This window comes from Calliphora vicina, chromosome 3 (genome assembly GCF_958450345.1).
Source record: "Calliphora vicina chromosome 3, idCalVici1.1, whole genome shotgun sequence".
Taxonomy (NCBI): Eukaryota; Metazoa; Arthropoda; class Insecta; order Diptera; family Calliphoridae; genus Calliphora; species Calliphora vicina.
The window spans coordinates 10,205,809-10,219,044 of NC_088782.1; the positions used below are offsets into that span (position 1 = coordinate 10,205,809).

Genomic DNA, 13,236 nt, shown 5'->3' on the forward strand with positions numbered 1-13,236 from the left:
CATACGTATTTGGAAGTTATCTGTAAAATTTAATTTAATCCAACTTAAGGCCAGACAGATTGCGAACATTTTGAAATCTGTTCGTCTACTTTATATGGATTTCTTGACTTCATAGAGAGGGATCTTTACAAAACATGAAACATCAATAGAGTTAAAGTTATAATGAGTTTTCACTTCCTTAATTTGGGGTTAAAAACCAGTGAGAAATGTGCTTTATAATTCCCCATCATCAAACAACTTCAGACTTTTATTTGTGTTGTGTCTTCGCTTACTTGCTCATTATGTCTTAGCTAAATATCTTCGATAAAAATGGCAAATTTCATTGCATATTGAACAGAAGTACCACTGATGTCTTGTTTAACAAAATGAATAAGCAGAACTTTACAATTATGCATCGCTTTACAAAACAAAATGTGTGTGGTGTTGCATTTGTCAATTAACTTATTTAAAGACAGTCAACAATTTGGTCAACATTTGCTTTGTTTCTTTAGATTTGTTTATAGAATTGGTGTGGAACTGCACTATTAAGCTTTCATTTCAATATTTGTGGAAATTTCAAATTATTTTTATATTTAACTTACAAAATTAAATTTAACTTTTTGGCTTGACTTTTTTCCATTGTTAGTGAATAACTTTTGTATTATGCCCACAAAAAGTCGTAGTTAGATTGGCAGCTCATTAAATGCAGTTCAGAAATACTCCTCTAAATACTCCTCCTCTCCTTAGTGTATGTGTAAAACAAGCTCGAGTCTAAATTATAAAGCCCACATTAATTATATTCATGTAAAATATTTATTATTGTCCTAGGCAGTTCGGTATTGTAAATTATTGAAATCGGTTCAATAGAAAAAAATTTTTGTTTTTTAAAAATTTTTAAAAAGATGTAAAGACATATGCAAACATAATTTAAAACTTTATTTTAAATTTTTTTCCAAATTTTTTTTAATATTTAAAAAAATTTAAATTTATAGTGGAAAAAAACTTATGAAAAAAAAGGTTTTTGGTGAAAAAAAAAATTGGGTTAAAAAATATGTTTCCCGATTTTTACCCATTGTTGGTCCAACTTACATAGCCTTATATACATCTTTGCAATATACTTTGAAATATCTATCATTAGATATCCATATTGTATATTATTAATGACTTAGTAATCCAGATATAGATACAAAATTGGCCAAAAATCCAGGTATTCCCGATTTTTTCCTTATATATCAGCCATTTGTGGGCCGATTTTCTCGGTTTTAAATAGCAACCGAGATGGAAGAATTCCCGATATACTGATGCAATAATCATTATTTGGGGGCTAAGAAAAGTTAATTTCAACATATAGGCGGACATGACTATATCGACTTCGCTATCTTTAACTATCCAGAATATACAGTGAGCCTCAAAAGTGAATAAACACCAAAAATTATTTGATTTTTTCTTAAGATCATGAAAATCCTAAAATCTATCCACCGATTAAAATTTAACAGTTTCGGTTTGATGGAGATTGAGTTGAATAATAGATTCGGTTCTGAAAAAAAAGAAGATTTAAGTAGGAATATATTGATTTTTATGATCTTAAAAAAATCAAAAAATTCACTGGTGTATACTCACTTCTGAGGTATATGGGGTCGCAAATGAATAATGTAGAAATTACAAACAGAATGACAAACTTATATATACCCTTGCCACTCATGGTGAAGGGTATAAATACATTTATACCCACACAGTTCATTTGGGATAACACCATAGACAGGTATTATATTAACCGACATTGAATAAGTGCACTTAGGTTAGTTCAGCGACTTGTTCACTTAGGACAATATATGAGACAGGTCTTGTATTAACCGAAATTAAATACGTCCACTTAGGTAAGTTCAGAGACCTGTCACAAAGTGTCAAAAAAATGTCAATTAACCTAACCTTCCTAGGACATCCCCATGTTAAAGTGACAGGTCCCCTTCATACAAAGTGTTAGAACTGGAACCGGTCCCTACCACTTTGAGACTGTCACGTGATAAGTTTGGTGTTAGTTTCCTTTCCCCTTAGGGTATAATTAGATTTCCAACTCTTTATTAAATAATTACTAACACTGACAAATATTCCACTACGATATCACAAAGTATATGGATGATTGTTGTATGGGTAAATCATGCCAGAGTTCAAATTATAAAACCGAATTTAATAAAATTCACGTAGGAGATTTATTATTGTCCTAGGCAGTTTGGTATTGAAAATCAGCAAAATTGGTGCATTAGAAAAAAAGTTATAAACCAAAATATTGTCTGATATTTTCGTTTGAGTTTTTAATGAAAAACTATTTTCAATACTTGTTAAAAACTATTTAGAATGAAGTGGTTGGGAAGTTTTACTTCACACGCTTTAAAGTCCAGACCGTGCCCCATCCGACTACTATTTGTTTCGATCGATGCTAGGGCCCGGTTTTTAATAACCGGTTATAACTGGTTTTTTTGGTTAAGTCGGTTTCGGTTTTTTTGAAAAGCTCACATTTCGAATATCGAAGAAATAGGGTTTTTCTCCTCGAATAACCGGTTTTTTCTAAAAGTGTGTTTTTATGAGTTTTAGTGTATTAAAAACTTTAAAAAAAATATTCAAAATCCAAAAAACTTTAAAAAAATACTCCAACTATTTTAGAAGACTTTTTATATTTAGAAAAATGTCACAAGCGTTTTGGAAAGCTTGAAAACTTACTCAATGCTTTGTTAACTACATATGTATACATCCTACAAGTACACTGAGTGAATGGTCATTTTCAATGTTTAGCTATTTAAAAACAAAGGAAACAATTCGATATACTCCAAAGCACTTAAACTGTGTTTTATTCCTATGAGATTGTTTTAACCTTCATAAGGTCTTCAAATATTTGACGTTAATGATCTTCGGATCAAATTTAACCCGAATAGAAAATATATTTTTTTCCATTTTTTTTAAAACCTAATGTAGTTAGTTGTTGACTTTTGAAATTAAATAAAAGTCATAAAATATCAACCACTCACTTTTAGAAAAAATTAAATTTTAATATCAAAAAGGAGTCGAATTTGACCCGAAGACATTGTGAACGTTAAAAGAAGTAATCAAAATTAGAATTAAAAAGTATTTAAGCGTTTTAAAAAGGCTTAGTTTTTGTAATTAGAATATAGGTACATTCTTTATCATAAGTATAAGATCTTTAGTATAAAATAAAACTTATTTTCTTCAGACTACAAGTAGCAGTAGCAACGAAAAAACACAAGTAGTCTAGTTAAAAAATTAATAAAAACTCGGAGTCAATAATTACTACTACTACTGCTACCTTCACATTTTGGTAGCAGTAGTTGTAGTAGTACTAATAAAAGAAAAATTTAAAAGTAGCAGAGTAATTTGTTTTCTATTGCTACCTTAAAAAAGAAAAAATTTTGATGTAGCAGTCATTAGTTTTTTATTAATTCTGCTACTTTTAAAATTTAGTAGTAATAGAAGTAGCAGTTGAGGTAGTAGAAGAAGTAGCTGTTGAAGTAGCAGCTAAGTAGCAGTTGAGGTAGCAATAAAATAAGTCAAAAATAAAAATCTTCAGCCAAAAAAGTATATTATGTGTTGTTGTTGTGAATGTATATTTCTGTAAGTTGGTCGTGTTGTAAGCAAAAGTCCGGCTTTTTTGTTATACACACAGAAAACACGATCTTTCTGTTAGCAACACGAACATCTGAGACGAATAAAAACGAATAATTCTTTCAAACTCTCTCAAAACAAAAACAACACACAGTGTTTAATTCTGGCAATTTTGGTGTTATGATTGAAGATTTTATTTTTTGACTACTTTTATTGCTACCTTAACTGCTGCATCAACTGCTACTTTACTGCTACCTTAAAAATTAAAACTCAATATAGAGCAGTAGCAATGATTTTTTATGCTACTACTCCATTTACAATTCATGTTTTATTACTACTGCTCTGTTAAGAGTTTTATATTTTGAAGGTAGCAGTAGTTTTAAAAAAACAAGAAAACGAAAAAAGCTACTACTACCGCTACATACACTTTTTTGAAGCAGTAGTTGTAGCAACAGTTAAAAATTTGTTAGTTATCGTAGCTTTTTAAACACTGATTTTCTTATTTCTAGGCGATTTAATATTTTGCCAAAAAACCGAAACCGAAACCGGTTTATATTAAATTGCAATTTTTCGAAGAAACCGAAAACCGGTTTCTAAAATATGTCGAAGAATCGATCTCCCTAATCGATGCAGATCGTTCTCTCTGAGATACGCTTCACCTTAGAACAGAGTATCTGATATTGGTTTGATTTGTTCTTGGCCTTTAAAGATGAGCAGTTATTTTGGCTCGGAATCCATATGTAGCCAGAAAGATGGGAAAAGGTCATAGCTAAACAATGGCCAATACTTAAAATATATTTATATTGTACAAATGTTACAAAATAAAAGTTAAAAATCATGAAGTTTTAAGTCATACACCCAATAATATAATATGTTTGCCTATTTATCATTGTTGTTTGAAAAATAATAATGAAAATAATGTTTCAGTGAACCATATCCAAATATTTAATTGCAATGAACATACAAATGTTTACAGTAACTAAAATAACAATTATTTGTGAAGGACAACAATATATTGTTACAAAGAACACAGTAACCATGCCGAACCATATTTTTCTCTGTGTGTAGCCAAATATACTTTATTTTTTACCAAAAAGTTACTAACTTTTTTTTGAATATACATATTTCCTTTTTATTAAAAACACTTAAATTAGTTTGTTACTTTTTTCCCAATTGGCCATTAGATATATCATTTTATTTCATAAAATAAATTTGACTTAAAAAGTAAAGTGTTTAAAACACCATTTGTTTAGTAGCTCAAGTTATAAATTAATAAAATTTCTTACAGTTTTTAACTGTTTTACAACAAATAATAAATAAATACATACATAAAATATAAATTCTAAAATATCCTGTGATAATCTTCTCACAAGATCTCTAAAAGAAAAAAAAATCAACTGGATTTCTTAATTGCAACTTCATCATCATAATCTTTTTCCTCCTTAACATCTTCTACGACTGCCTGACGAAGCTAAGCCTTAAGCTTTACTTTTTTTTCATTTTTATTTTAGTTGTATTTTTTAGTAAATTCTGCGTACTTACGTCCAAGACATGTGTGTTTGCGGAATTGTAGGAAACCTTCTACACAACGGCAGGCACCATCCAGACAACTGCTGTTGGACACTTTCATGGTACACTGTTCGTTGAGTGTACAATCACCACCCAGAAGTTGAGCTGCAAATTGAAAATGAGAAAAGCACACATGTTTTATTTTTCATGATATTCATTCATTCATTAATTATGCGAAATAAATATTTAAAGATCAGCTACAACTACAAAACAAACACGGAAACCTGTCATAAAAGTGTTAAAAAATTATATATTTCTTTTTTAGTTTCTTTTTTTTTTTTTGTAAGAATGCATCTTTAGAAAAAAGAGATTTCTAAAGATTACTAAAGAATTTTGTTTTATAAAAATAGAAAACTTGCTTAGGAAAATATTCAAGTCAATGAAAAAGTTACTTACATGACAGACATGTTGTTGTATTATATTGTACATAATAAGGTGCACATTCACAATAGCCCTGTGCCGAACATGATGAACCCTTAATGAAATCTGTACAATCCATATCGTGTTGACATTTCGCACCCAGTGTTGAACCTAACACATCTGTTGTGTGTAATGTTATAATTAACACTATCTGCAATTTAAAGTAAATGTGGAAAAGAAAGAAATATATAAATTAGTTTAGCAAATAAATAACGTTTACCAAATGCTGTTAAATAGAAAGAATTGAATGCTTAAGCCTAAATATGTAAATTAGTTGTTACATTAATTTAAATAAAAAAAAAACTCTTTTCTTTTAAATTCTGGGAAACAGCTACAAAAGACTTTTGAATTTTTAATTTTTTAACTTAGTGTGACATTTTAAAGTGTTATTTATGGTTTTGTGGCTCAAGACTTTTGATTTTTCCTACATTTTATTTTAGTTGTTGAGTCACTAAAAAGAGTTGGTGTATTTCGAGTCATTTGTATGCAGTAAAGAGATTAAATTAAATTTTGGTGAATGGGGTTGTATAAAAGTTTGTCGTTGCATGTGTAATACTTAATGATTTAGTAAGTATATATTCCTGGTACTGAATGAAATTCTAAGTCCGAGAGCTTGTGTGTGTAAATCACGCTCCTGTCCAAATTACTAACTAGAGATTAATGAAATTCACCAGGTATGTTTACCACTGCCCTAGGTTTTATGGTTTTGAAAATCAGCAATATTGGTTAAGTAGCAACAAAATTATGAATCAAAATGTAAGACAATCTCGAAAAAAAAAACATTTCAGGAAACAAGTTTTAATAGTGATAAATATTGTTACGAAATTGTACTTGAATTCAAATATAACGATTTCAATAACAGTGCTGTAATAGCAAACTGTAACATATCTGTGGGCATTATTAAATAAAAGCTTTCAGTTGACCATTGATCGTAAGTTGGCAACGCTGTTTGAATTCGAATATTCAGTTAAGGAACATTGTAGAAAGTACACCACAGATGGCGTATGATCTAGAATATTCGAACTTTGACAGTTAAAGAGCAATATGGAGTGCAGATGACAGTGTTATAAATAGTGGCAGAGGTTGCAGTCGTCAGTGATTTTATCAGAGACGCTTTTCGAATAAACATCAACTGAGGGCCTTAAAGTGTGTTGTGTTTTTCAAGTAAATTCGTGTACATTATAAATTGTGTCTGTATTTCTGAGAATTTATAAACGTGTATAAAAAACATTGAGTGGCTATTTATTTCTGTGGTTGTTTTACATTTTCAATAAATAAAGAGTTGTTACAATTTTTAAACTACTAAACGGTTTTTATTTACAATCAAAAGTATCCGGTTTATTTAAAGGAAATAAACTAGCGTTTTGAAAAGGTTAAAACGTAACAATATGTTTGCTATAAAGGACAATGCATCAAGCTATAAGAAATGTTATTTTCTAACATTTCATGTTCTGATATTTTGTGATGATTCAAACAAGGTACTGTGCATTGCTATGCCAACTTAATGCAAAAGGTAGCCCCAATAGACTAGATGATAGTGTGCAGGACCAATCTGGGGGTTGCGGGTTTGATTCCCGCCAATGATTGCTTATAACATCTAATCTAATTCACTTGTTTTATTTTCCAGAAATTTTAATATTCTATAACAGATTGTAAATGAGAATAATTTAAATAACCTGTCAAATATTCAAAATAAGCTGTCTTAAAATAATATTGGCAAACTTTAGAACTATTATCTAATGCTATAACAAGATTTATACAGTTTTATTTTATTACCTTTAAAAAATTTATTAAAATTTAGTTGGACGAGAGAATTTAGGTCATTAGCTAAATTATTGTTATTGAGGTGAGAGATGTATTGGAATATATTTTGTTAATTTGCTAACCCCCAATAACACGAAGTCTGGTTATGTGTTAACTAATAGTTATACTGCCAGTTTTGATACAAAAATAATTTTAACCGACAGTATAACTGTTAGTTAACGCATAACCAGGCTTCGTGTTAATGAGGGTTAGAAAATTAACAAAATATATTCCAATACATCTCTCACCTCAATAACAATAATTTAGCTAATGACCTAAATTCTCTCGTCCAACTAAATTTTAATAATGATTTTGTTTACTGAACCGCAAAATAATAAGAAATAAAATTAGCCAGGAACAAACAGACAATACATATTTTTAATTGCAAAAATCATAAAAGACTTTCAATAAATCACTAAAAAATTGTCAATAAAAAAAAAATAAACCAACAAATTGAACATAAAACTTAAAAAAATAAAGAAAAATATCATAAAGTAAGTGAAAAAGACCTGAAGAAAAACAGTTAGTTAGTTGGACAGACAGACAGATACTATAAATAAATAAAAAGCAAAACAAGATCCATGCTATTGAATTTGAACAATTTGACGAGTGTCAAGTACTATTAGCCTTCTTTAAACTACTTTCCCAAAAACACACAGCCACAGACATTAAAAAGTGGTAACCGTGGTTAAGTAAAAAAAATAACAAAAAATAAAAAAAGAAGGTATCATTGAGTATCATGATTCAAATAAAATAAGCAGCGATATTAAAAAAAAGTTTAAGTTAAACATTTCTTATGTGGACAGAAAGAAATGTGTAATGATTTTTTTTGGGAAAAACAGTGGGTTTTTAGAAAATTCAAAGCCAAAACAAAAGTTGTTAGTCTTTCATGGGGTAATTAAAGGCATTTTTGCCATTTATGAAGAACTAGTCATAGCATTGGTCCTTCGGAACGAAGAACGGTTTCAATTGTATCACTTTATATGGAGGGGATCTGTCAGTTTTATATGGTGTTGACTTAGTAGAGGGAAATGATTAGAGACATCATTTAGATACTTTATAATATGAAAAACATAAACAAATATTCATCTAAGATCCTTTAGTATAAACTCTTAAGAAATTCTAAGCCGATTTAGCTTTGTTTTTATTTATGTGTGTGTAAAACACAACCACGTCCAAAATTCTAAATAGTACTTAATGAGATTCACTTAGAACGTCAATCATGGCCCTAAGCTGTTTGGTATTGAAAATCAGCAAAATCGGCTGAGTATTTAACAAGTTATGAAGCAAAATCTAAAACAATATCAAAATATTAAATTTTTTAAAGAAAACTATTTTAAACAATGTTTTTGTTGTTGTAATATGTATAATCAATCAAATTGTTGTAGTTGTAATTGTTGTATTTTTGTTGCACAATTTAGCAAAAGCAACAATTTCATACATAGAATTTGAGTGTGCTGGTATGTGTAAGAAGAGAGACAACCCATCCCAGCGGCGAAAAGAAGTAGTAAGCAGGCCATCTGGAAGGCCTGATAGCAGGCCTGTTGTTGAAATTTGTTAAATAAATTTTGTCTTTGATTAAGCCTAAACTATGTTAAAAATTGCCCGGCCTAAGCGATCTTCTATTTATTTTAATTTTTTTAATAAAAACTTGAATAATTTAAAAAAATTCACACAACGCACAACTGCTTTGTCAAAGAATTTATGCAAAACTGCTTTAAATTTACTATTTTTTTCTTTTCACTTTTTGCATTTTTTGTATTTGTTGTTTTGTCTTTGGAATGTGATTTTTTTTAACGGTATTTTGAGCTTGTACTACGTTTGTAGCAACAGAAAGAAGGGAACAGGTAGGCCTTCCATAAGGTTTTTCTGAGAGGCATATTTTTGAATTTAATTGAGATATTGACTTGAAATTTGTTTGTAAGACCAAAATTAACTTATCTAAACAAAACAATATAGCTCGGAATTAATGCGGATCAAATTGTTCCTATTATTTGCAATCCTATTAAAATTTTGATATAAATTTTCGTTTTAGAAACTCAATGAATATGTAATAAAATCTTTATTTATTAACGAAACTCAATCAAATTTTTAACGTTTTTTTATGTTTGTCATTCTAATTAACAAAGTGTAAAAAAACTTGTCAAAAGGTCAAAGGCAATTCCTAAAAATTGGAGCGAAAATCGCAAAAATGGTATTTTTTACAATATTTTTTACATTTCCTTCGGGGCTGGGCGATACTTTGGCGATAAATAGAAAAAAACACATCAAGGTTTCCAAAGCTGCTTTTTGTTTTCTGATCCCAGCTTTGGGATTTTAGAACATGTGGCCCAAAGTTGAATTTTTGATAAAAAAAATAGGTCAAATTCCCAAGGGCGTTGGGGCGACATATTCTAAGAATAGGACATGTTATTTATACTAAAATGTTCTCCGTAAAGATATCTTTCAGAGAAACATAAAATTATTATATGTTCTTAAGGAAGGTTTTTTTTAATTAAAAAAATGTTAACCCTTTTATGCATATTGTTGCCAATTGTCTACATTCCAGTTCCACTTAATTTTAGACGAATATAAGCTTATACTAATTCAGATTCTAATTCAGAAAAATCAAATGAAGTACAAAAAGTTTTAGCTAACGAAATTCTAAATCAAACTAAAGCTAAATGAAATATAATAAATAAAAATCAACTTAATATTTGATACTTTATAGAAAAATAAAAGTAAAAATCAAGGCGTATTAACAAGGTGAGTGCATAAAATCAGCTGTTTCTTAATTCGCTGTGGTTTTATGTACACTATATGTCAAACTTTGTTTATGTTTACATTTGTTATTGTAAATAACATAGTAATATTTTAATTCGCCTTGATTTTGACATTTACCATACATTTTAACAAAAACAAATTGCCTGTTGTTTTTGCATGGTTGTATTTGTTGCCGGGACGCATTCACCTTGTTAATACGCCTTGGTAAAAATCATGCATTTAAGGGTTAAGTCACCTTTTCGCCCAAAAATTTCAATTTAAATATTTTTTTTGAATATTTAAATTGAAAATCGTTTAATTTTGGATCCATAATTGATACTGCTCTGAAATCTTTTGTATGTTATTCGTAATTTAGTTGTCTAACTAATAAAAAAAATCGTGTCCACTCGGTCCAAAAGTACGACCCATATTTTTAAAAAAGCGGACCAAGGTATGGCAAAATTTTAAAATGTCAATTTTGAAATGCCTATAACTAGAAAAGTATAAGAGATAAATAGCACGCGCGAGCATGTTTTTTCAAGAACTAGCCGAGCGCTTCCAAAAATATAAAAAATAACAAAAAAATTGCACGTGTTTAAAAATTTTACATGTCGAAGGTATCCTACTTTGAGCGCCGCCCCTGCATCATTTGTATGGCCCATTTAAATATCTTAAACTCGAATACTCCTTGGCTATGCCCACGTTAAATATTATACCGTTTAGAAATGCCAGATTTATTTCCAAAAAAATTTTGATTCTGCCCAACTGTGCACCCACCCGTACATGTTAAAATAACTAGTTATATAGCTAATCATGTAACCAGTTAGGTAGCAGCTAATAAGGAACAGCCTCTATGTAACCGGTATGCGAATCCAATTCGTTAACTACTTTGGAACGGCTATCAGACAGTCTCATTGTAATCCAAAAGGGACAATTGACCCCCTGCTTAGGACATACACGTGTTAAAATAACTAGCCACGCTGCTAGTTATGTAACTAGTTGTCACCCTAAATGATTCGAAAAGAATCCATCGATTTTTATGATCGATATTTCATTTTGTTGCTATTATATGTGGCTTTGTGATAAAAAATAAACCTGAAGAATTTCTGCCGTTTTCAATTTTTCATGAGTTTTTTAAAACAAAAAAATGGCTATTTTCATGTAAAAAATATGTTTTTTGCTTCAATTTGTTATTCTATCTCCGAAACTACTAAGCCGATTGAAAAGCAATATATAAACGGATTAAAGGTTATGCAAATCTCATTTCTAAGTTTATTTTAATAACATCGGATTAACCGTTTTTGAATTATCATTAATTATGATGTGAAATATCTAACAAAATTTATAATTTTGAAAAATTTTACCATTTTTGTATTTAGGTAGCCATGATGTGGCAAATCTATATAATGGTTAGTCAAGCCTTTTTGTAGATCTGTGTAATCATTGTATCTTCAACCATACTACTAAGTGGGAGCACGCAAATGTGAACGACTTTTCAGTACTATTGACAAGCTGCTGACATTTGACTCTAAATATGAAAAATTAAACTGAAATTATTGCAAATGTCTGCAGGTTTTTATAGGAGCCTTAAACAAATAGGAAATTTATTATAAGTACTTTCCTACACTCCCAGAATTTTTCATAATCTTTAATAAATGTCAGCCGAACTAATCGAAAAACTCTCGACACTCTCTTGAAACGGATTATGTGTTTCCTATTCCCTGATAAACAATTGGTCAATTCACAAGGTCTCCTATCAGTCATATTGTCATAATGTTCTAATATTTCACTACTCGGCGGCTCGGCTTAACCGACTCTTAGGAGTTCGGCGCTGGTTTCTACACAATAAACATACAGAGTAGTATTATTTTAGGACATTTTTTGCTTGAAAGACGATAACAACATTTTCAAATATTAGGACATTATGACATGAATTGACCAAATAAGTCTCCCAATTATTTTTACTTAATTTTCCCTCTCCCAACCCACTGTTTGTAAAAACTCCACTTGCTCTACAACACTTAGCCACCAAAAAACAGCAGCAGCAGTAAATTCCCCAAACCCAACCATAAAAATAAAACAAAATAAAACTATTTGACACTATTAAAGCTGTTGTAGTTTTTTGGTGGCTATTTTTATCGCTTTTTTATTTGTTAAACTTGGTAATTTATCTTCAAGTTTAAGTTTTTGAATGTACTTCATTTTCGTTTCTTTTTAAAGACATTTTATTACTATTTTTTTCCACAAAAAAAAACAGACAAATTAAACATGTTATAAAGAAGAAAATAACAAATAAATAAAAAAGAATTCATGGGTGTAAAGGAAAAACTGAACAAGTAATAAAAAGACGATTTGTAACAAAAATGTGATAAAAAAAAGACTCCAAGATTTTTTTAATGTTTAGATTTCAGTGGCCAATATTCAGGTCTTTTTTGACAAAATGCTCATTCATTACTTTTTCTCCCATTTTTACCAAACAATCCATCTGTCCAATCTCTATTTAATGTAAATGTTGCTACTGTGTGATCACGTCTGTACGTATTGAATAGTAACGTATCGATCGCTGTTTGATGGTAAGTTTAAACTTTCGTGTCTTCTCATTAGTTGCCATTTAATTCGCCTTAATTGCTCTGGTGTGTTTGCTGGTTTGTTTTTTTCTTTATTTCTTTCTTTGAATTTTTTTGTATCTATAAATATGCTGTGCTTTTTTTAAATTTTTGAATCGTAAACATTAAAATTAGGTTTAGTTTAGAAAGCAATTGCAATTGCCAGGTTTTTTTTATTTATCTCTTTTACTTCTTCTAAATATAAATAAATAAATACTTTTGTAAAGTGTTGTCATTAAAATTTTAGAAAGATATTCTGTTGGTCTATTAAATATCTTCAGAAATTCAATACAATTTTATGGATTTAGGTTCCATAAAATCATTTAGCTTCTTAAAATAACTGTAGTATAAGTAATTGTCATTATTTCTTTTTAAAATAGAATGTGTATTGAAATTTGATTGAAAGTTTTTTTTTTAATTTTTTTTTTGCTTAAAAATGTAATAAAAAATTAGTTGTAAAAACGTATGGCATACTTATAGATAGACCCATATAAAAAAAGAG

At 29.3% G+C, this 13,236-nt stretch overlaps 1 protein-coding gene across 1 annotated transcript in view; it reads right to left on the bottom strand.

Moving 5' to 3' along the window:
• ImpE1 (Ecdysone-inducible gene E1) overlaps positions 1–13,236 on the bottom strand; it is a 45,811-nt gene that overhangs the window by 23,851 nt on the left and 8,724 nt on the right. The window contains exons 2-3 of the mRNA XM_065504081.1: positions 5,560–5,734; positions 5,137–5,268 (exon numbers count right to left, since the gene is read on the bottom strand). Coding sequence (XP_065360153.1) covers positions 5,137–5,268; positions 5,560–5,734 — 307 coding nt within the window. The remainder of the gene's footprint in view (positions 1–5,136; positions 5,269–5,559; positions 5,735–13,236) is intronic.